This window comes from Castor canadensis, chromosome 19, assembly GCF_047511655.1.
Source record: "Castor canadensis chromosome 19, mCasCan1.hap1v2, whole genome shotgun sequence".
In the NCBI taxonomy this organism is placed as follows: Eukaryota; Metazoa; Chordata; class Mammalia; order Rodentia; family Castoridae; genus Castor; species Castor canadensis.
The window spans coordinates 30,098,701-30,121,453 of record NC_133404.1 but is presented as its reverse complement, the minus strand read 5'-3'; the positions used below and the strand labels follow the sequence as shown (position 1 = coordinate 30,121,453).

At 42.3% G+C, this 22,753-nt stretch overlaps 1 protein-coding gene across 5 annotated transcripts in view; it reads right to left on the bottom strand.

The window, feature by feature from the left end:
* The window catches only part of Adamts17 (ADAM metallopeptidase with thrombospondin type 1 motif 17), a 333,323-nt gene that overhangs the window by 144,857 nt on the left and 165,713 nt on the right, over positions 1-22,753 (bottom strand). For all 5 annotated transcript variants that reach the window (XM_074061615.1, XM_074061617.1, XM_074061614.1 and 2 more), the window contains exon 10: positions 21,527-21,677. In XM_074061615.1, the coding sequence (XP_073917716.1) occupies positions 21,527-21,677 (151 nt within the window). The remainder of the gene's footprint in view (positions 1-21,526; positions 21,678-22,753) is intronic.

Genomic DNA, 22,753 nt, shown 5'->3' with positions numbered 1-22,753 from the left:
AGGCCCAACGGGGTGACAGAGGCGGCCTTCTATTGCGCCTGCCTGGTTTCTAGCTCAGCTGAGCATAATTTTTTTTACAGTATTTCACCTAGAGAATTTCAGAAAATCCACAAATAGATGATTATAATAATTCTACTAAAACAGGAACAGGCATTTAAAACCCAGACTCCCAACTGTAATAATAAGAAATCTGGACATCGACAAAGTGCTCAGAATAAGACAATTTATCAAAATCACTGAGGGAGACATGGGCAGTGTCCTCCCCTAAAGGACTTGTGTGCAGACAGTGCCAACAACCATAAGGGATGGGAGTTGGCAACCCCCAAATCTATCTGGGGTGGGGGAGAGGGGCCCTGAAGCACATTCCATATGTAGCTCAGAGGGTCCTAGTGGCCCTCTGCGTACAGGTCAAGGCACCTTTCTTGATTTCTCCTGCTGCAGACCGCCCTCTCACAATATTTCCTGGGATGGCTTCCCAGATAAACCACTTGCACCCAAATCCTCGCCTCCTGGCCTGAAAATTGAAAACAGATGTACTTAAGAATCTTTTAAAGACGCAGTGTTTCCAGGATGCCAAACCCAATCATGGTGAAAAGGCCTTGAGCTGGAATGGGAAGACCCCATTCTCCAGTGTGGCCAGGAGACCCACTGGTGCAGTTGGGGCCCCTGCCACATGGCACAGGACAGCCATAGTGTGGTCTGCAAAGGGTCTGCTATACTCAGTTTAGAGGGCCACTGTTCCAAGTAATCGCAAATGTTTGTGCAGAATAGATAAGCAACTGTTGCTGTTAAAGTCAAAAACATTTAGAGGTCAGAGGGACCAAAATTAAAAAGGGAAGGGAAGGGAAGGGGTTTGGAAGGCACTTTTCAAAAGAGCTTAGAAAAACCCACAGAATTTTCTCATTTTTCAAGTACATAGGAGCTGATTTGCACCTTTAAAAAAAAAAAGTCCATGATGCAAATGAAATACTGCACACTTGGGTTCAAAAAAGCTCCCATGTTCCCATTAGTGTTCACCTCTCCACAGAATGGTAAAAAGATGAGAGTGTCCAGCGCAGCACAGCTGGTCCTATAAAGACGGACTGCACCTCATTAAGTGTTTGATTCCATGTACTTTGACCTAAGAGTTCTTCGAGAGTGTTGCATCCATGTGCAGACACGTGTTCTCAAAGCAAGGCTGACCCAGGAGGGAAATTTATGGGGAAAGAGTGCTCAGGATTAGGAAAATAACAGCCACGTGAGGAGAGGGGAAGAAGGTGGCGTGAACCATTTATGACACATTTTATGGAAAATGCTTTCTCATAAAACTTGCCTGATCATCAAACAGAGGAGGCTGCAGTGAGGCACAGATTTCTTAAACAGAACACAAAAGTACAATAATCGTCAATGAATAATTTCTAAATTAGGCTATAATAAAATTAAGAACTTTTGCTTATCAGAAGAGAACTGTAAGAATCCAAGAGAAGATATTCATAATAGGTAGGAGAGATATTTGTAATACATATAACCAAAGTGTTTCTTGAATTAATATTTACAAAAAAAAACCTCCTATAGATCAAATAAGAGAAAGATGCAGCAGAAAAAAATGGGCAAAAGACTTGAACAGACACTTTCTTTACAAGAGGATATTTGGATGGCCAGTAAACATAGGAAAATGTGCTCAATCTTTTCAGTCATCAGAGAAAGGACAATTAAGATCACCACTGGACACCTCTGCATAAGCACTAGAAAGGCTAGAAGGAAAAGACTGAGAGTTCCGAGTATTGACAAGGATGTGGTCCAAAAGGAATGGCTGCACACCGATTAGAAGCTTTTACCTTTGTTCAGCAACTTTGGAAAAGCATTGGCTATAGCTGTAATTCCTCTCCTAAGTACGTACTGAAAATAAATCTGTATTTATTGTCCTCAAAGACATTGTGAAGAATGTTTACTCCAACACTCTGTGTTGACCCCAAGGTGGATACAATTCAAATGCCTGTCAACAACAGAACAGATAAATTATCATACATTAGGGCAATGGAATAACGTATGATTTCATTTACACTAAGTTCAAAGGAAGGTAAAACTGTGACATGGGGAGCCAAGATGATTATTTTTGAGTTCAGTTAAAAAGAAAGAAAGAGCCTGGCATAGCGCCTCATACCTGTAATTCGATCTATTTGGGAGGCAGAGAGTGTGAGGAACACAGTTTGAGGCTGGCCTGGGAAAAAGCTCATGAAATCCCATTTCAAACAATGAAGTTGGGTATGGTGGCACATACCTGTCAGCCCAACTATGCAAGAAGTGTAAATAGTATTGCATTCCAGACCGGCCTAGACAAAAAGTGAGACCCTATTAGGAAAAAACAACCTAAGCAAACAAGAGCTAGGGGTGTGGTCAAGTGCTTGTCTAGCACTACGTTCAAACACCAGTGCTGTAAGCAACAACAAAGAAATACAAGGGGAGTTAGCAGAAAGGAGACTTTAGCAATGCAGCCTTGGACCCGAGCTCAGCCACTGGCATCACCCCATGTACTCAAGCCAAGCAATCATTCTGCTGGGGATTCATTTTACTAACGGAAAAAAGTGATGTGAACTCCATGATTACCTACCACTGTCATGCCTCCTAGATCAACAGCTGGCACTCATGTCATTGCTTTACAAATGACAAAGTACTCTGGTGTCTATCATCCTAAACCTCACATCAGCCCTGGGAAGCAATTTGCAGAGATCAAGGAGTCAGAAACACAGGCTTCCTAAAGAAAAGAAGAAAACTATGTGACAGGAAGGTATGTGAACAGGAACTCAACACCCTTTCCTGAGAGGAAAGATCTTAGTCTCAGATTGAAAAGCAAAGCCTTGTCCCAAGAAAAATGGCAAACAACGATGAACCCAGAGGTGTGTTCTGCTAAAGTTATTGGATTTCAAAGATAGACCAAAAAGTCCTTGAAACAGTCAGACTAATGGCTTAAGTCACAAATTATGGGAAGAGATATCTAGTGGTGTGCAGATGTCACTGTCGTATGATCACCCAGAGGTGGCAGGGAAACACTGATGAGGACACAATGACAGAATATGTGACCACAGGACATCCATACACATGAGCATCCTTAATCTAAAAATCCAAAATCCTAAACTTTCTACTATGACACCACAGTGGAAAATTCCACATCTAACCTTATGTGACAGTGAAAGCACAGGTGCACTAAAAACTGCGTAAAATTACCTTCAGCTGTGTGCATAAGGTGTATATGAATCACAAATGATTTTCACGTTTAGACACGGGTCCCATCCACTTATGTGTATGAAAATATTCCCAAGTTTAAAAAAATAAAGAATCTGAAACACTCTGGTCTCGAGTATTTCATACAAGGGATACTCAAACCTGTATAGACTAAGTTGTTACTCAAGTATTTAGGTAACTGAAATCATTTTTGAACACACAAACACTTAAATCCTTTTTTGGAGAAAATATCAGAGGATGAACTTAGGCCAACTAAGAAATGGCAGAGAACCTATGGGAAAAGGACTAGAGGGAGAACTGACCAATTCTCATTTCACATTGATTGAAATTAATGTGGGACCAAAGTTAGAGAAGAGAAGACACACGACAGAATCCCAGAGAGGGCAGAAATGGAAAAAATGGTGGGGTGGGCATGGAAGGCAGGTACCCATTTCTACACACTGATTTCTTTATCTTTTCTAGCTGAGGGAAGAGCAAAAATACAATAGATATAAGTAAAAGAACTGAGATATGAGAACTTTTAAAGGTAAAATGTTAACCATTAAGAAAAATAACAAAACTGGGCAGTGGAGGGGAGGAAGGGGAGAGTCCAGGAGGTGGAAACGCATTCACTTTGTAATGCTCACAGAGCTAGGATATAATAGGTATCCTGAAGACAAGGGTGACTGAGAGACGCACCTCTGCTTTCAGAAAATGGCAGACCAAATGCTCTATGGGAGGCAGGACAAAATGACTGAGACTTGTAATAAAACACATAATTCTTATTGCTGAACTCACCAGAAATAAAGGAAGTAACACCAAGGAAGCTAATACAAAATACAGAGCTATAGTTAAATACACATACAAACGTTTATCAATCTCTGATGAGCACATATAAAAGAAGGGCACCCCTGAAGGCAGGCAATGGCCTTGACATTACAGTTGGGAGAATAAGTGTGCAACTGGCAACCAGGTCTACCTGACACACCCAGGTTAAACCAGGGTATCTGAAAGGGTGTTGAGCAATTTCTGGAAAGAAGAGTGGCAGCCAGTCTATTCTTTGGATTGAAGCATCTGTAGGTCCTCCTGGAGAAAACCAACCACCAGTTAGGATCTCAGAGTTCTATGATCATGGTCAATAAAGTACAAATTCATGGTCAAACATTGAAACACAAGTGGCAATCAGAAGAGACAATGAGCAGAGGGTTTAAATTGCCAAGGTGTTTAGATGACACAGCATTCAGATGCAGAATCTATAGTAACTCTTAAGAAAATGTTTAATGACAGAAAATAAGATCACATAAACAAGCTAGCAGCAAGATATTATGGAACATGGCTGAACAAATCTGTAAAAGAATCAAGAAAAAAACATTTAAATATTATATGGAATTGTTGAGGAAAAATCAGTGACATCACTGAAAAGAGAATTGGTAAATGTAAAATAGACCTAAAGAAATTACATGGATGCCACTGGCATGAAGAGATGAGGAGGAGAGAGATATAAAGATGGGTTAAGAGACAGGGAGGACTGAGTGGGAAAGACTGACATGTCTATTCATAGATCCAGAGGGATATGATACAAAGAACAAGGCAGAGCCAAGATTCACCAAGAAAGCACAGAGCAGCACAGAGTGGAAGGAAGACTTCTAGTATGGCACCAACCATCTCTGTCCCTTGTCCTGGTGTGACTCCACCACAGAAGCTTGGGCTTTTGAACATAGGCTGAAAACTACTGAATATCTTCTGTTGCATTTTTGGATTCTAAAATTTAAAACACATGAAGGACAAAAAACATCAGTGGTTGCCTAGGGAGACGGGAACAGACCAATTCCAAGGGACACATTGTTTCAGTGATGTAAATGTCCTGTGTATTGACTGATTGCAGAACTTTTTGTATTTGTCCAAATTCAAAGACTGGATTTTAGAAAGGGCAATTTTTACTGGATATAAATTATAATTGTATTGTTTTAAGGGAAAGACAGGAGCTAAAAGTTTACCTTTCATGGAAAAAAATACAGGACCATAGCTTTCTCTTGTAGACAATAAAAACAATCGCTGTAGGGATAAACAAGGGAACAATAAGATGAGCGATATCTCTAATATACAAAATACTTAAAATCATTTTGTAAGAACAAGATGCTTACGCAGAGGGAGGGAACAGCTCTTTTTTCATTTGACTTCATAATTTAACTTTTAAGTTTTTTGCTGGGAATAAGTATTAGGAATTCTTATTTTTAAATTTTCCAAGTCTCAGGCAGTAAGCAAGGCATGAGGAATCATAGAAGGTAAAGTAGTCCAATTAAATTATTTTACTGTAAAAATATGCCTTTTTAATAGAAAAGGAAAAAAAGAGTATATATTTTCAAAAAAAAAAGATAATATTTGGATAGTCAAATTTGCTTTCTTTTTTTGATGAGACTGGGCTTTGAACTCAAGGCTTACATGAGCCTCATATCCAGTCCTCTCTGCTTTGCTTATTTTAGAGATGGGGTCTCATGAACTATTTGCTTGGACTGGCCTTGAACCACCATCCTCCCAATCAGCTAGGATTACAGGCATGAGCTACAGGTACCTAACAGGCTGAGTTTTCTTGAAATACAACAACAACAAAAAAAGTCACACATTTGAACAGTAACATACTACCCATAAGCTGCATACTTCATTAAAAGTGTATTTATTTTATAAGAATTCACACACACACACACACACACTTTCACACATGAACTTATACAACTGACATTTTGAAGCTCTTCAAAATCTACCTGTAAGTTAAGCAGTTAAGTCTGTCTCTCCAGCTCAGCACTGTGGCAGGTCAGAGAGAGTGCTGGACTGTCCTGGCACCGCCTTCTTGTGGCCTGAAACTTCAGTGTGGCTACAGATCATAAAAAGACTTCCATATGGGTCACCTTCACTTTGGCTATTTATGGTGTAGACCCTTGAGATGCGGTCTCAGCCAGACAGGACACAATGTACCCAGTCACTGGATGGTGAAGACACTAAACCACAGGGTATGCTTACTTCAAAGCAATGGTGACAATCCAGGAGGGTCCTCACCAGGATAAGTTTTAAAGCACTTTGAGTTTTGAGTTTGGCTTCGTCAGCATCACCTTCATTATTCTCCTCATCTTCTTCCCTCTTTCTAAGCATTTTCAGGTATCTGACTAGCTAAAACCTTCTTTGGTAATCCATCTTCAAGAAATGAGAAAACTTCCGATTCCTCTGCAGTATTTGAGAAACCAGTGTCAGTCAGTGCTTTCTCTTTTCTTTCCACTGGTGTTTCTGCAGGGATAGACAGCCAGCTATGGAACAGAGTTCTGTAGCCTGAGCTGTGGGAACCAGCACCTCCTGGCTGGAGCTGGACACCTCAAGGGAGTTATTCATGAATGAAAATGGAGATGAAGTCACTACTTCCCACACTTGTCTTATGTGACCACGTCCGCCATCCTTCCTCCTTCATGACTTACTGTTAATCCACAGAATGCAACAAAACTGATAGGCTGTCATTTTTGTCACTGTGGTTTCTGACTTCTCAGGAGACTCTGTATTGCCCTGCTTTGATGAAACAGGCTTCCATCTTGGAAAGGACCATATGGCAAGGAGCTGGGGACAGCCAACCAGCTAAGAAACTGAGGGATGGAGTGCTGTCAACAACTTCCAAGTCAGTTTGAAAGCAAATCTTCCCCCAGCTGACCTTTCACGTGAGACCACAGACCCTGAGCCAATACCCTCACTGCAGCTTCAGGAAAACACTGTGAAGCAAAAGACCCAACAAAGCCAAGCCTATACTCCTAACCTACAGAGACTGAGAGATCATAGATGTGTACTGTGAATTAAGGGGCATGGTGGCACATACCTGTAATCCCAGCACTCAGAAGGCTGATAAAAGGATTGGGAGTTTCAAGCCAGCCCAGGTCACATAGAGATACTTTGTCTCAAAAAAACACAATGTGTGTTGTTTTAAGTCACTGTGTGATAATTTGGTAATTTGTTAAAAATGAATAAACAGATAAATTTTTTGACCAAAGATAAGAGATCTTTAAAGCCTGCAGAAAGTAAAAACATGGAGGATTAAACATTTACAGTTGGTTACAAGGTAATCACTGGAACAAGAATGTCAATCTTCTAACAATCTTCTAAAGAAGAAACCTAAGGAACAAAAAAGCAAGAAAAATCCAGAAAACACGCTGACTGGGGGAGAAGTAAACAAGACAGAAAATATAAAGTATGGTGTAAGAACGAGGACCAGATGTATCAAATATAGCAGCAAATAAGATAACCTTGTCAATTAAAATCTGATGACATCACTAACCAGAACTCCACCATGTGCTGTGGAACAAGAAATACTGAAAACAATGTGGTTCAGAAAGTCAGGTATTGAGGGGGTGGGAGCGAGAGGGAGGGGGCGGAGTGGGTGTTAAGGGAGGGGGTGGGGGCAGGGGGAAGAAATGACCCAAGCCTTGTATGCACATATGAATAATAAAACAATTAAAAAAAAAAAAGAAGACTGCCTCGGATATTTCAAAAAAAAAAAAAGAAAGTCAGAAATAAAGATGATCCTAATACCAGGCAAACTTGAACCCAGAACCTAAAGTATGAAATAAGACAAAGTAGGGTTCTTTCTACTATTAAAAACACAACTCTTGGGGTGATTTATACTATGAAAACTATAACATTTGGGGTGATTTATAGTTATAAATATCTACGCACCAAAGAGTTGAGCAGTAAATCTCATCAAACAACACTTACTGGAGTATAAGGAGAAACAACAAAAGAGAAATTAGTAGAAGAGTTTAATTCACTTTTCCCATGACAAATAAAATGTACAACACAAGTAGGGATACAACAGATCTAAATAACGTTAAGATAGATGCAATGATAGAACCCTATACTGAAAACAGTGCGTCCTCAGTGGTCATAGAATATTCATAAAAACCAGCCTCACTGAAACATGAAAATGAAAACCACAGCATGGTGAAATGAAGTAGAATTTAAGAAAAAAAAGGTTCGTGAGGCAGCCTATTGCTGTGTTGCCCAGGCTGGCTTCTATCTCCTGATCCTCCTACCTCAGCTTTCCGAGTGCTAGAATTACAGACATTCCCATTACATATGAGTAGGAACTAAATTAAAAAAAAAAACCTAGAGAACAAATAACCTTGCCATATGGACATTTTACTAATTAATTAATTTTTTATGGTACTGGTGTTTGAACTCAGGACCTCGCACTTGCTAGGCAGGTACTCTCCCACTTGAGCTGTACTCCCAGCATATAGAAAATTTTAAAAAAAATCTTTTAAAAACAACTTTGTGATCAAAGGGAAAATCATAACCTGAACTGCAGATAATGAAGAAAATAAAGAGAGATGAAAACACTATATATCAAGATATGTGTTTGAGGCTATTTCCAGAGTTTCAAATACTCACATTAATAAACAAGGAAGAAAACGAACATATTCATTTTAAGTTTGAAAAGGAACAATATAAATATATATTAATGAAGATAAAAGGAGAAATTTATTATTTAGGAAACAGAATAATTGAAGAATACCATAAAAGTTGGTTCTTTGAGAAAAAGGTAAACCAAAAAAACCATTCATTAAATTACTCAAGAAAAATGGGAGAAAGCATGAAAGCAACCAAAAACAAGGAAAGAAAATAAAATAACCAAAATGTTGAGAAATTTTTTTAAATGTTCACTGACCACTTCAATTATATGTATTTAAATCTGAGATCAAGTGATTTTTTTCTGTGAATGTATAAAATAATAAATCTATTTTTTGAGAACCATTAAAAATGCTGGCTGGACATGTGGCTTGTGCATATAATCCCAGCTACTTGGGTGGCAGAGATACAAGAATTGCACCTGAGGCCATCCTGGGGGAAAAAAAAGCTACTGAGAAAGTAGTTCAAAGAACAAACTGGGTGTGGTGGTTCATGCCTGTAATCCCAGCTACACAGGGGGCACAGGTAGGAGGATTCTGTCCTGAACAAAAAGCCTAAGACACTATCTGAAAAATAACTAAAGCAAAAAGGGCTAGGGGTGTGCAGTTCAAGTGGTAGAGTAGTTGCCTAGGAAATGTAAGGCCCTGAATTTAAACCCCAGTACTGCCCCTCCCAATTTTATAGCTATATTATGTGTGTATAACATGTATACACCCCTATGTTTATCACAGGTATCTGTTTAACCTTTAAGGGGCAGATAACATTAACGCACTTCTCATTCTTAAGAACAAAAGAAGTGAGGGATGAGTTTCTCTGTTCTTTATGCTAATTAATGCAACACTGATACCAAATAGAACCAGCACAAGAAAAGAAAAATCCATATCAACTTATTTATGGGTAACGGTTGCAAAGATTCCAAACACGGTTTGCTACCAGTCATATTAACACACGATGACCAGGTAAAGTTTATTCAGGATCCAAAAATAGTTCAGTATTAGAAAATTTGCTGATATAATTCTCCATATCAGTAACTCAAAAGTTCTCCCCACAGAAGGTGAAAAGACATTTAACAAAATTCACTTACAATTCTTTATTAAGAGTCTTAAGAATCCAGACGCCCGTGGCTCACACCTATAATCCTAGCTACTTGGGAAGCTAAGATTGGGGATAGTGGTTCAAGGCCAGCCTGGGCCAATAGTTCTTGAGACCCCCATCTCCAAAATAACCAGAGCACAATGAACTAGAAGTATAGCTCAAGCAGTACAGTGCCTTCTTTGCAAACGTGAAGGCCTGAGTTCAAACCCCAGTCCCACCAAACAAGCAAACAAATAAACAAAAACTCCAACCTCTTAAGATATAAATGGGCATTTCCTTAACTTGATAAAATATTTACTGTTTGGAGAAATACTAGAAGCATTGTCATCAAAGCCAGGAAGAAGACAGTGTGTCCACCACCACACCGTTACTATTACTTTAGATGACAGAGTTATGGGGTAAAATAAAAACTGAAAAACCCAAGTGATTAAACCAAAAATTTGTATAATGTCTAAAATAATTCGGTAAGATGGCTGGGTAAAAAAGGTGATATGCAGCAATCACACCTCTTTATAAATCCAAAACGTAACCAATTCATTGACATATGGAAGAAAGACCTCATTGAAATAGGAACGGAAATATTCTGAAGGAATCAATATAATAAGAAGCTTGTAAGATCTGGACAGAGACAAATTTCAGGTTCTTCTGGGATGAGACACATCTTGACAGATGTAAAGGACACTGTATTTTTGGACAGGATGACTCGAAGGTATAAGAAATGCTTTTCCCTAAGCTAACTTACTATACAACGTAATTGAATTTAGAATGCTAACACAATTGAACTAGAAGATTCAAAAGACCACAGGGAAAACAAGCAGGAAATAATTTCCCAGTAAAATGGTGGAAAAGCATATGTTTAGTGTAATAAAATATTTTATGAAACGACGGTCACATAAACATTAAGAGTGTATAATGTGATTTAGTGAAACAGACTGGAAAATACAGAAATGAGGCATACAGGAATTTAGTATATTACAAATGAGGTACTTCAAATTTAGGGGGAAAATGAATTCTTCAATAAATGGAGCCACCTGAAAGCAAAGTGAGGTAGGATCCCCACGTCATACCTTATACTGAAATAAATGATGCTGCATTAAGGAATTAAACATAAAAATAAAATGAAGAAGTCATAGGAGATAAACCAATTTACAGTTGAGGAATGAATAAGGCCTTTCTAAGCATAGCACAAAACCCAAAAGCCTTAAAAAAAAAAAAGAGGTATTTCACTTGACACACACACACATTTCTGTTTGACCTAAAACACCACAAACAAAGTAAAAAACAAATAAGCTGAGAACAAGAGAAAACATTTAAAACTCACATTTTCAGTTGGGCATGGTGGCTCATGCCTGTAATCCTAGCTACTAGGAAGGCAGAGATCAGGAAGATTTCTTTTCAAGGGCAGCCAAGGCAAAAAAGTTCGAGAGGCCCCTCCTCAACCAATAAAAAGCTGGGTGTGGTGATGCACACCTGTCCTCCCTGCTATGGAGGAAGCATAAACAGGAGAATTGTGGTCTATGCCAACCTGGGCATAAAAGCAAGACCCTTTCCCCAAAATAACTAAAGCAAAAAGGGCTGGAGGCAAGGCTCAAGTGGTAGAGTACCTGTCTAGCAAGTGCAAGACCCTGAGTTTAAATCAGGAAAAGCAAAGCAAAAGAAAAAAACCCCACATTTCTGTTAAAGGTCCAATTTCCTTAATATATAAAATTCCAACAAATCATTTAAAGACCAATGACCCAATTAAAAAGTATAAATTTTTTTTAAGTTCACAGGAAAGAGAACACACTAGCTTTTCAAGTCTATGAAGAGGTTCTCAAACTTATTAATAAAAAATGCAGCTCTACCTGCAGTGTTCTCTTTTCTTAAATGCTCAGATTGGCAAAGATCAGAAAGATGGGCGAAGGAGTCAGGAAGGCAGGCACTTTCCTATCATGCTTATGGAAGTCTAACAGATCAGCTTCTTTGCAGATCGATCAAGAAAATCTCTGAATAACTGATGTGTGCATGTCAATTTCATGTAAAATTCAGACAAAACTAACCAGAGGGCCCAGAAACCAAGATGGTAGCTACCATGGAAAGCAAGAGAGTAGAAAGGGGTAGTAAGGAAGTTTCTAGAAGCCCAGAAATGTTCTAGTTTCTGATTGTTGGTCATACTTGTTCTCAGTGTGTGAAAAAATTGAATGTAACTGCACACTTAATGAGTCTGGCACTTTTTTGCATTTCATGTGTTATGGGTGAATGAAACTAAAAAATTACATATGTGCAAAAATGACCTTTTATCCACCACTAGGTAGTTATTCTATAGCTCAGTGGTTCTCAGTCAGAAGCAGTTTTGCTCCTCAAAAGGACATTTGTTAATGTGGGAAGATGTGTTTTGGTTGTGACCATTAGGTCGGCGGTAGTCACAACTCTTGATCTAGGGTGGATAGAGGCCAAGGATACTACAAAACAGCCTACAGTGCACAGTACCAAGAATTATCCAGCCCAACATGTCAACAGGACCCCGATACACAAATGTCATACGAATGGTCAAAGGAACATCAGTGAGTTACCGTGAAGAAGTCTGCAAGACAACCCCTTAGCCAGGTGACTAAAGCGGCATCACCAGTCAAGGACATATTAGCCACGTCACCTCGGGGCAGCCTTGCCAGGGATGCATACCCTCAATCCAGTTATACGAAAATGTCAGACAGATATTTTGCAGATGAAGAACCACAGTGATTGGTCTAAGTTGCAAGGCCTATCCTGACCGGCCCCAGGACACCTTCTTCAACTCACAGGTTCAGTCCCCACCTTCCTCTTCCTCCGTGGCCTCACCTTCCCTACAGCAGCAGGTGTGGGCACTTGGCAAACCCTCACTAGCTCTCTGCTCGGCCTCAGGCTGTTCCCTCCGCCCGCCCGGGTCTACATGGATTGAAGATTGTTCCCCCAAATGCTTGGGACTAGAAGTTGGAATTTCTCAGATTTAGAATATTTTCATAGACTTTACTGGTTGAGCATCCCTAATTCAAAAATCCAAATCCAAAATGCTTCAAAATGCAAAAGGTTTTGAGCATTAAAGAGGATTAGAGATGCCCAAACTTTATGTGCACACATTGCTGGGCAGAAACTGGTCCCTTAGAATGAGTAAAACAGGTAAGGAGACAGCCACTCAAGCTGAGTCAGGGGTGGAGGACAAAGATCCCCCAAATGCCATCACCATGACAACCTACAAATTGCAGCAGAAAGCCACTGGTTCTGGCTTAGTTTGTATCACCTCCCTGGTTATGTTTAAGATCTGGAGAGGGCACCATCTGGCCATCCTGCTTCGTGGTTCATGCCAACTAAGCCAGCACCAGGCTTTCTTCCTTCCCTGCAGTGGTACAAAAACATGGGGAAGGTGCAGGCTCCACAGAACACCCAAGATCACATACTCAGGTCTTTCCCATTTTTCTCCAACTGGAACTGGCCAGTTCCAGGCACTGTACAAGTGACTAGGATTTTCTTTGCCTCTTCTTCACTGGGCAGCCAATGAGAGTTAAGAGAACAGCTCTAACTCAGAGCCATTCAAAGGGGATGGTTATGTAAACACCCTCAAATACATGTGGCTGCTAACTTTCAAATAACTTCCCAGTTATTTGGGAAGCAGAAATAGGACAATCACAAGTCCAAGCCAGCCTGGGCAAAAAGTTAGAAAGATGCCATCTTAAAAACCAAGCCAGGCATAGATGTATGCCTGTAATTCACAACTGTATGAGAGGCAGAAGTAGGAGGATTGTGGTACAAGCCTCTCCCCTTGCACCACCATCACCACACACACACATGCGCGCACGCGCTAGCAAAAAGTGTGAGACTCAATCTGAAAAATAACTAAAACAAAAAGGGCTGGGGTTTTGGCTCAAATGGTAGAGCACTTGCCTAGCAAGCACAAGGCCCTGAGTTCAAACTCCAGTACTGCCAAAAAAACAAAACAAAACAAAAAAAACCGTTGCTGATAACACAAGCCAAAGGCAGATAAAATAAAATAAAATGCCAAGAGCTGGATGAAAAGTAACTAATCCAAATTTTCCACAAATATTATAGCAGTCTGAAGTCTTCCCTCAGGCCAGCATGCCAGCACTGCTTCTGGAAGGTTTCCTGTGTCCCAGGTGTTGTCTGTCCTTCCATGTTCCTGCAGGTAGCAGGTACCCTCACCTGAATGGGGCTGGAACTAGGTGCTGCCTGCTGCTCTGGGTGAAGGCAAGGACAGGCACCCAGGGACTCAGCTGGCAGAGGGACAAGAATGAAAGATAACACACGATTGCATAGTCTGGAGAGCTCTCTGGGAAGGCTGTCTACTGTAAGCTTTCAAACACTTCTGGAAAATTAGGGCCATGTGCTACCAATGTCCAACTTCTTTGAAAGGCTGAGACCGAGACAGGCAAGCCAGCTTTCAGCTGGGCATCCAGCCCCACATATGACCATCCAGCCTTGTCTGAGAGGGGCAAGGCCAGTAGACTTTGGGACCCTGCCAGCTTCTCACTCTGGCCAGGTTCACTGGCATTAAAGGAACAGATTTTATGTAGACCAGCAATTTCCACACAAGGCTGACTGTACAAATCCTGGGGGATGTTGTATAAAAAACAAGACCTGGACCCCAGGCTCCCCTAGAGATGTCAAGATAGGATTTGGAGTATAACAGCCTCTGGAGGAGACTTCAATGGTGCTCCAAGTTTAGAAATGACTGACGTGAGAAAAGAACCTTGTTCTCAGGTGTAATTTCAATGTCCTGACATGCTTAGATGCACAGATAGCTGTGTTTCCATCCCTGGTCCCTCTCTGCAGGATTGGCAGTTTGTCAAGAGAGATTCTGGGTCCGTTAAACCATGTCTACTCTTCTCCACTGGGTCCAGGCAACAAGGTGACAGAAAAACAATAGCAACAACATTCTAGGGCACATGCTGCATGCCAAGTGCTCTAGTTCACGTGTCTCAACTCTCACAACAACCTGAGGATGGATCTGAAAGATTTGCTTTCCCACTTTGCAGGTCAGCAGACTGAGGCATAGAGACTAGGGAACACGTCCAATAGGTAGAGGCAGAACGGGAACCTGGACAGCTTGACTAGAGAGCCCATTTTTCCCCACACTGTGCAATATAGATGGCTCCTACGCACAGAGACAAAATCCATGAGTGTCATAGGAAAGAGCAAAAGAGGGAACCTTGGGTAGCAGAGCAGGCATAAAGCCCTCTAGCCTGAGGCTAGATATTTGTCTTCCTGAAACAATCAGCTCACAGCTTCGGTGCTCAACAATGATATGAAAACAGTCTAAGACACATATCACAGTCCCTTGTGAGAGCCGTGGCGTGTAGGCACACCTGTACTCCCAGCAGCTACACTGTTGGATCCCCTCTGAAAGCCACCTTGCTTTCTACCTGTAGCAGCCACGTGTGGGATTCAGGGCAACAATGATAAAAGATGCAGCAGAGAAGCAGAGGTGGGGCACAGGATGATTACACAAGATGTCAACTGAGAAGCTCAGGTTCCAGGGTCGGGGGCACTCCCAGTTGGAAAGGGATGAGGACTTCATGAGAGGGTGGTCATGGTCAGAGTGTTACCCTAACTGCCCATCCCCACGCTATGTATGAAGCAGCAATGCCTACACTTGGCCTTCCCACTGTTTCACTGAGGTTAAGTAGCTTAAATGCCTTGTTAAAGACTGACTTTGCTGATGGGGGGCAGGAGGAACTTATAATCATAAAAAAAGACTGATTGGGCTAATTGCATGAAGTTCATTTCCCCTTTCTAATAAATATTTACCATTCAATGTTTATAATTTTTATGTTTGGACTTTCTTGAAATGCTTTATTGAATTAAAAACACCACATTGCATTGGCTACAAGAGGAGACAGCCGTATTTGCCAGTAACTTCTACAACAAATGCCAGCTAAGGATGCCAATTTTTTTATACTTCATATTTCCATAGACAGCTCTGAGCCTTACAATAGCAGCTTTCTGCAGAAAGACATGAAAGATTCAATGGTGATGGTGTGGGGGCCTCCAGAGTCCTGAAAATTAGAATGGACTGTGTTTTAATTTTTCTTGGTTCTCTGGTATGCAAATGTTTTAAGAGAACAGCAACCTGGTTAGTATTTGAAAGCTGAGGCTTTTCCCCAAGCAACTGGAACAGTATTTTTTCCTACGTTAATAGTCTACACCTTTGAGTGTTAATTTTGATGGGTCTTCAAACAGCTATGCGCTGTGAGTGCCAAGAGAAGAACGTGCATGGAAGTCTAGTCACAAGGAAGTTCTGCATTCGAAATTCTATTCAAAAGATTGCGAGAGCTCAAAACAACTGCACGACTTTCTGCTGTGGGTGGACACCAGCTGGCCTGTCGCTCTCCAGCACCTTGTACCTGGCCTTCCTGGGCTCCAAGCTTCTGATGCTGGCTATAAATCCATCTCAGGGTACATTTGTCAATGCATAATTATAAAGTATGTAAGATCTCCAGGGAAACTGAAATAGCATTTCCAAGATAAAAAAAGAATTCCTCATGTGTAATACAGTAATGTGTGCTTCTTTGTCAACACACTGCATGACAAGACCAAGTCCTGGGTCTAGTAACCGCTGTAATGCTGAAGTTGCGGGAGTCTAGTCTGCCATATCAGCGACAACTATCATATGGCATGAAAATATCTGTGACTCCCAACCCCAGTGACTGTCACAGGTTTTGCAAAGGCTGCTGGGGATTACTGCCAATCTTTGTAATGGAAGGAAATCGAACTTCAGTTAGAGGTTGGGGAAAAATAAAGGTGTGACTGCTTTTCTATCTCAGGTCATAAATCCTCAGAAACTACCCCATGGCTGTGGTTCAGTACTCCTGCTTGAGTAGAGTTGCCAAGGTGTGTAGATGAGAAACGTGGTCCCCACACTTAGCCAGGTCTATGATTATAATTATGTTTCAATGTCCTTAATACAACACAAGCAATTCTATCACCTGTGTCATTTGCAGTTTTTGATTGTGTTTTTAAAATGTATTTTCCTGCTTCTTTGCATTTCTGATAGTTTTTTATTTGCTGATAGGCATCGTGATTTTATTTTTATTGAGTGCTGAGTAATTTTGCATTTCTACAAATATGTCTTGAGACTTGGTTCAAGTGCATGAAGGGTTTGATACTCTTGGATCTTAACTTTGAAGTTTTGTTAGGTGAGACCAGGTCAGCATTTAGTGTAAGATTAATACTACTTTCTTACTGAGGCAAAACCCACTGTGTGCTCTACAGATGCCTACCTGAGCTCCTGAGATTGTTCCTGCTGACTCTTTCAGGTGGTTCCTTGCCCAGTCTTGGGTAGTTTTTTCACACACATGCACTGAGTAGTCCTGGGAGACTCTCTGACCCTTTGTGAATCTCTTATGTTCTCTCCATGTGCAGCTCATTTTTCCATGAACTGCCTCAGGAGCTCTAGCTACCTCAGTTCCCTGGACAACTGGCTCCGTTTCCTCAACTCAGGAAGACTGCTGCTTCTTTTCAGTTCTCTTTCCCTGTGCTGTGTCCTGGAGACTGTCCAGGCAGTACGAGCACAGAATCACAGGACTCCCTTCCTTGTATCACAGCAGTTCTCAAGGATCAAAGGCCTTCCTTGCTTGGTGTCCAATGTCTTGGAAAGTTATTGTTTCATATATTTTATTTGAAAATAAAATATATTTTATTTGTAACTATTTCAGATGAGATAGTCAATCTGGTTCTTGTTAGTCTTTTTCAGCCAGAAGCAGAAATTTAAAGGCAACTTTGGGACCATAATCATTTCATGTCATGATAACCACTTCAATCCTCAGGGGCATGAAAGAATTTGTCATGGCTATTAGTTAATACCCTGGGTTATAAGACCTTTCTGACTGGCTCTGGGCATCTCTGGCTGCATAAGGAATGCAGGTCTTAAATTATGCTAATTTTTTGTAGCCCTTAACTGCCGACATAAATAAATGTGTATCCTGCAGATGAGCAAACTAGTTCAATCTCCAGCATGGATAGGAATGAGCATCACCCAGAAGGGAAAAAACAACACAGATTCCAGCCCACCTTACTGGGCACTGATCTTGTGAGAGGCCCATTTCTCAGCATTTCACATGTGCTGCTTTGCCAGAAGCCTGAGATTTTACCAGGGAGGACACTCCAGAATAGAAGAACAGAGAGGTGACATGAGGAACCAGCCCGTGGCCACTCACTACCAGACTCACTGCATCTGCGTTGCATGGTTCTTGTCATGGAAGGAAGCCATGAAATGGTTCATATGAAGCCCTGCAAGACAGCTGACATTTGATCAAGTCTCATGCATTATAATGGAGACCCAGATGGAGAACTGTGAAATCAGGTTGGAGAGTAACATGTCATAGAGGGAGGAGTCTAAGTGTATCTTCTCAGCTCAGAGCTTATCTAGACTCACCAGCAGTTGAATGAAACCACATAAGAAAGCCTGCCATCAGGAGTACTGTTGGATCTCAGTATCAACCACGTGCTCATAGAAGCTAGGAAACACTGGTGAGCAAAAGCAAAGATGGCAGCTCTTGAAGGGTTTAAAGACAGAGATTATCAAAACAGTACCACAATAAATAAGCATGTAAAAAGATAGCATGTGTCTGGAAGTAGGGCTTTCTTTCCCTAAGGGGATTCAGAGATGTGGGTGCTGTAAGGGTGGGTTTGCTGTGGGAGGGCTACCCAATTGTAATCTCAAACAGGGTGGTCAGGGAAGGCCTCACTGAGAAAGTTGCATTTGCAAACACAAAACAAAACTAAAAAATGATGAGGTTATGTGTGTAACCAAGGGAGGCACTGCCAGGCAGCAGAAAGAGCTGCAGGCAGCAGGAGACTTCTGTGACTTCCAGGGAGAGCAGGAAGGCCAGGATAGCTGGAACAGAGGTGGTGAAGGGGAGCACAGAGGGGAAGTGATAGAGTACAGGGAGGGAGAAAACACGCTGGCGCCATAAACATTAAGTTCTGGTAAGAAGGAAGGAATGACAGCGGCTATACACAGACCTGCTCTACTGGAACACAGATCTCTAAAGGCACAGAGGAACAAACTGATGGTTCAATGAGCCCCAAGTCCTTAACTGTGGCTTAGACTCAGTCTGGATCTGACTCTGAGGACATGCCACCAGGCCAAGGGCAGTGTGCTCTCTATGCGTCACACCAAGGCACTAGCTTTCTGCCCAGTCTACCTCAGTAGTACAAGAGCATTAGGGGGATGCATTCTGTACCATCAACAGTCACTGCCACCTCACTGTTGGGGTCCTTTAAAGGAAGCATCACTAGCCTTGCAAGGGAAGATGACCAGTGACTAGCTGAGACTGGCAATCATCAAGGTGACCACCACTCCTCATTTACCCAAGAAATCACTCCTGCTTGTGATTGGGGCAGAAAATGCCAATTTACTTATTTACTTACTGGTGAAACTCTAGGAAAAAGCAAGTAGGAAACTGAAGCTAAGGCTCCTGGTGAGCTGCAGGGGTCAATGCCTGGCTTAGTGTAACTTACAAATGAAAAGATGTCCCACATATATGTTTGGATCTTGGGCCTCTAGGGAGGAAGAGGTTACAAAGCCAAACTTGAGGACCTTGAATTGTCCTCTTGAAACGAAAGGATGCTAAAAAAGGGAAAGAGAATACCAGGTAGTCTTCCTCCTGCTGGGGTCAGTCTTTGAGCACACCGGCCTTTCTTTTCTTCTTCAGTAACAAACCGCCTGGGCCTATACTCCTTTTCAGACAGGGTGGCCCAGGCCAGTTCCCTAACTTCCCTTAGCCTCTGTTCTCTCATCTGTTAAAATCAAGTTAAAAATCCCTGCTTTGAGGGTTGTAGTCGGGATTTTGTGTAACAGTGCAAGGAAGGAGTCCAGCCTAGGAAACCACGGTCCCCCTGCACCCTTCTTTTTCCCCTTCTTTGGTCCCTCCTTACCTAGTTGTATTCAATTAACTGGCTCCAAGATGGAAATATGGCTCCAACTTTCAGAGAGGAGATAGGCACTGTCCATCTTCCCCTCATTCAATTCTACCCTGGCAGAGCCAGGCCCAGCTGTCTGGTCCCTTCTCAACAGCCTTAGATAGGACTCCCTAGAGGGCGGAGTAGCTTCTCTATGTCCTCAAATCTGCTAAGCACTTTCCTGTTTCCACCCGGGAGCCCTTCTGGTCTTCCTGAATGCCCAGCATCCTTAACACATGAGCTCATACTGGTCTGGTTTAGTACCGTCTTTACACCATAAAGGCTTTCCTGAAACAGGTTTTCTCCTGACATTTCTGTGCCATCAACTCACTCTAGGGAGTAATGGTGAGGTGAAGGGTAACAGTATATTCTTGGCAGGTACATGTGTATATAAATGAGAGCCAAACCCATTGCATGGGAAAGCCCTGTAGTGGCTGACATGAGGCACTGGTGTTCCCCTCAGTACCATGATGGAATCCTAGGGCTGATCACATTGGTCAGGTCTGGGAGGGACCCTTGCTGGCTCACTGTGCTGAAGACCAGCAAAGGAGAATTCAGGACAACACTGTGGATAAGTGTCTTTGCAAGAAACAGGTGACAGGTAGCAACAGCCTGGTTTTGAGGTGCTACCATTGTCTGCACCCTCAAATGAAAGGCAGTGCTCCATCTGCAGATGTTGCCCCAATATCCTGAACTAACTCACTCTTAGACAGGAGGTACTCAAGATGTAGCATGGCGTCTCTGGGAGTCCAGGCTCCCTGGGATCCAGGATGTCATTCTGGCGACAGCCTCTGCATAGTAGTTTGCCTGGCTGTTGCACTAGGACTGAGCTCCTGTCCCACTAGGACTGAGCTCCTGTCCCAGGAGCTTGGCCAGCCTTCCATCCATCCTTCCCAGGACTAGACGCTATCCTAGACAGTCCTCCCTCATTCCTGGGTGGCTCCTAGGCCCCACGTATCCCTAGCTGCTCCCCTGCTTCTGTCCTTCTGCCCTGGGTGGTGCAGATTCTGCTCCCCTAGCTAAGTGGCAGCTGGGCCTTAGGCATCTCTAGTGTTCCCCTGGGTCCAGAGCCTTCCCTACGTGGTACACAGGTAGTCACAGGCATGCAACTGGCCTGCCCCAGATCCTCAGACCCTCTTGGCACCCTTCACCCACAGAACTGACGAAGCCATAGGTCCTAGCACTGTTTACAGCACAGTAAAAAAGTGTGCACTCTGGGGTGACCAGACTTGGCCCTAAACCCTTGCTCTACCACCCAAGCCATTCTGAATGATCATGAAGTCTGCCTTTGTAAGTTAGGTATAGAAAATAGGGAGCTGTGGTGAGGACTAATTGGGTCATCACACCAAAAAGATTTAGGACCAAACATGGGGGAATGGCTCAGCAAGTGCTATTTAATGAAGCTATTACTTTTATTGTGTTATTGTATCACTATTATTGTATTTATTACTTGGTAAATTTTCTTTGATGTCAAACAATTCTTAGCTCCCTTCCTTATCTGTGCAAGGTGTGAAGTCAGGTGACATTACATCACTATTTTCAAGAAGTGTGAGTTAATTTCCTTTTTCCATTGTCCTAAAGGGTGGCCCTGCAGTGTCCCCCTGTAGAGTGGCCTGTGTGTGGACAGATGCTTACAAAGGCCTGTGTGGGTGTGGGTGCACACATGACCATCCCCAGAGCATGAGTGCGTAAATACAAAAGACTGTCTGCATATGCATGTATGTGCACATGAACACGCATGTGCATGTGTGCTTTTACATGCTGAGTGAAAGATTGTGACCTCTGGTTAAAGCCAAACCTGCTGAGCGAGGGCCAGGCTTGTGCCCCTTCTTGAACCAGCCCACCCACGGCTGCTTACCTCCATGTTTCTGCAGAAGGTGGCGTTTGTGCCAAACAAGATCTGGCACTGCTCGTTGGCGCTGTAGTGCATGCCTGGCAGCTTGTGTGGGAGGCGCACTGCGTACTGGCTCCTGGGATCAGTGACTAGCAAACAGGTGCTGACTTTGGATCTGAAACAGCCAAGTGACAGGATGACTTGAAAATGCACTGTCCGAGTTTTTGTTTTGATATTCCAAATCCTGAGGAGGATACTCCTGGGGGTTACTTCTGGCAAAAGGAGGTTGGCACTGGACACATGGCTGTGCATTTTTTCTTCTTGTTCTTTTTCTAAATGGTCACTCAAGAGAATCCTAGGAACAACTCCCATGAGGAGAATGGACTTTTCTTGAGGTGTTTGATGAAAATGCTTTTGAAATAGATTACTAGGATACTATATTAGAACACAGCTTCGAGAAAAAGTTACCATGAACAGCTGGGCATAGTGGCTCAAGCCTGTAATCCTAGCCACTGAGAGGTAGAGATTAGGAGGATTGTGGTCCAAGGCCAGCCTTGGCAAAAAGTTTGTGAGACCTCATCTTAACCAATGGTTGTGAGTGGTAGTGTGTGCCTGTCACCCCTGCTATGTAGAGAAGCCCAAACAGGAGGATCACAGTCCAGGCTGGCCTGGCCAAAAGTGAGACCCTATTTTAAAAACAACCAATACAAAAAGGGCTGGCAGAGTGGCTCAACTAGTAGAAGGCCTGCTGAGTAAACACAAAGCCCTGAGTTCAACCCCCCTACCACAAAGGAAAGAAAAAGGGAAACAAAAGAAACCAGGAATAAAGAAAAAGCACAAGTTAGGGTTGTCTTACTTCAATTAAAATCAAAGTGCTTATTTTTAACTCCATAAATTCTCTTGTAGGCTCTTGTCTTGTGGGCCAAGACAAGTGTGCCAGATTCGGTGTCTCACCTGCCTACACCTCCTGCATCACTGAAGACTGACTGGTGGCACACTGCAGAGGACCTCAGGATTTCAACCAGGATGGGAATGCCCATTTACAATAAGAAAAACATTTCCCCAAAGTGGGCTCCATTCGATTAAATACTTAAGAGCTCATATTTTTCTATCTTCAAAGCAAGGCACATGTTAATAAAAAAAAACAAAACAGACATTTGTCAAATTTTTTTTGGGGGGGGGGACATTGGGGATTGAACTCAGAGCCTCAAGCCTGCTAGGCAAGTACTTTACATAGTGAGCTATAGCCCC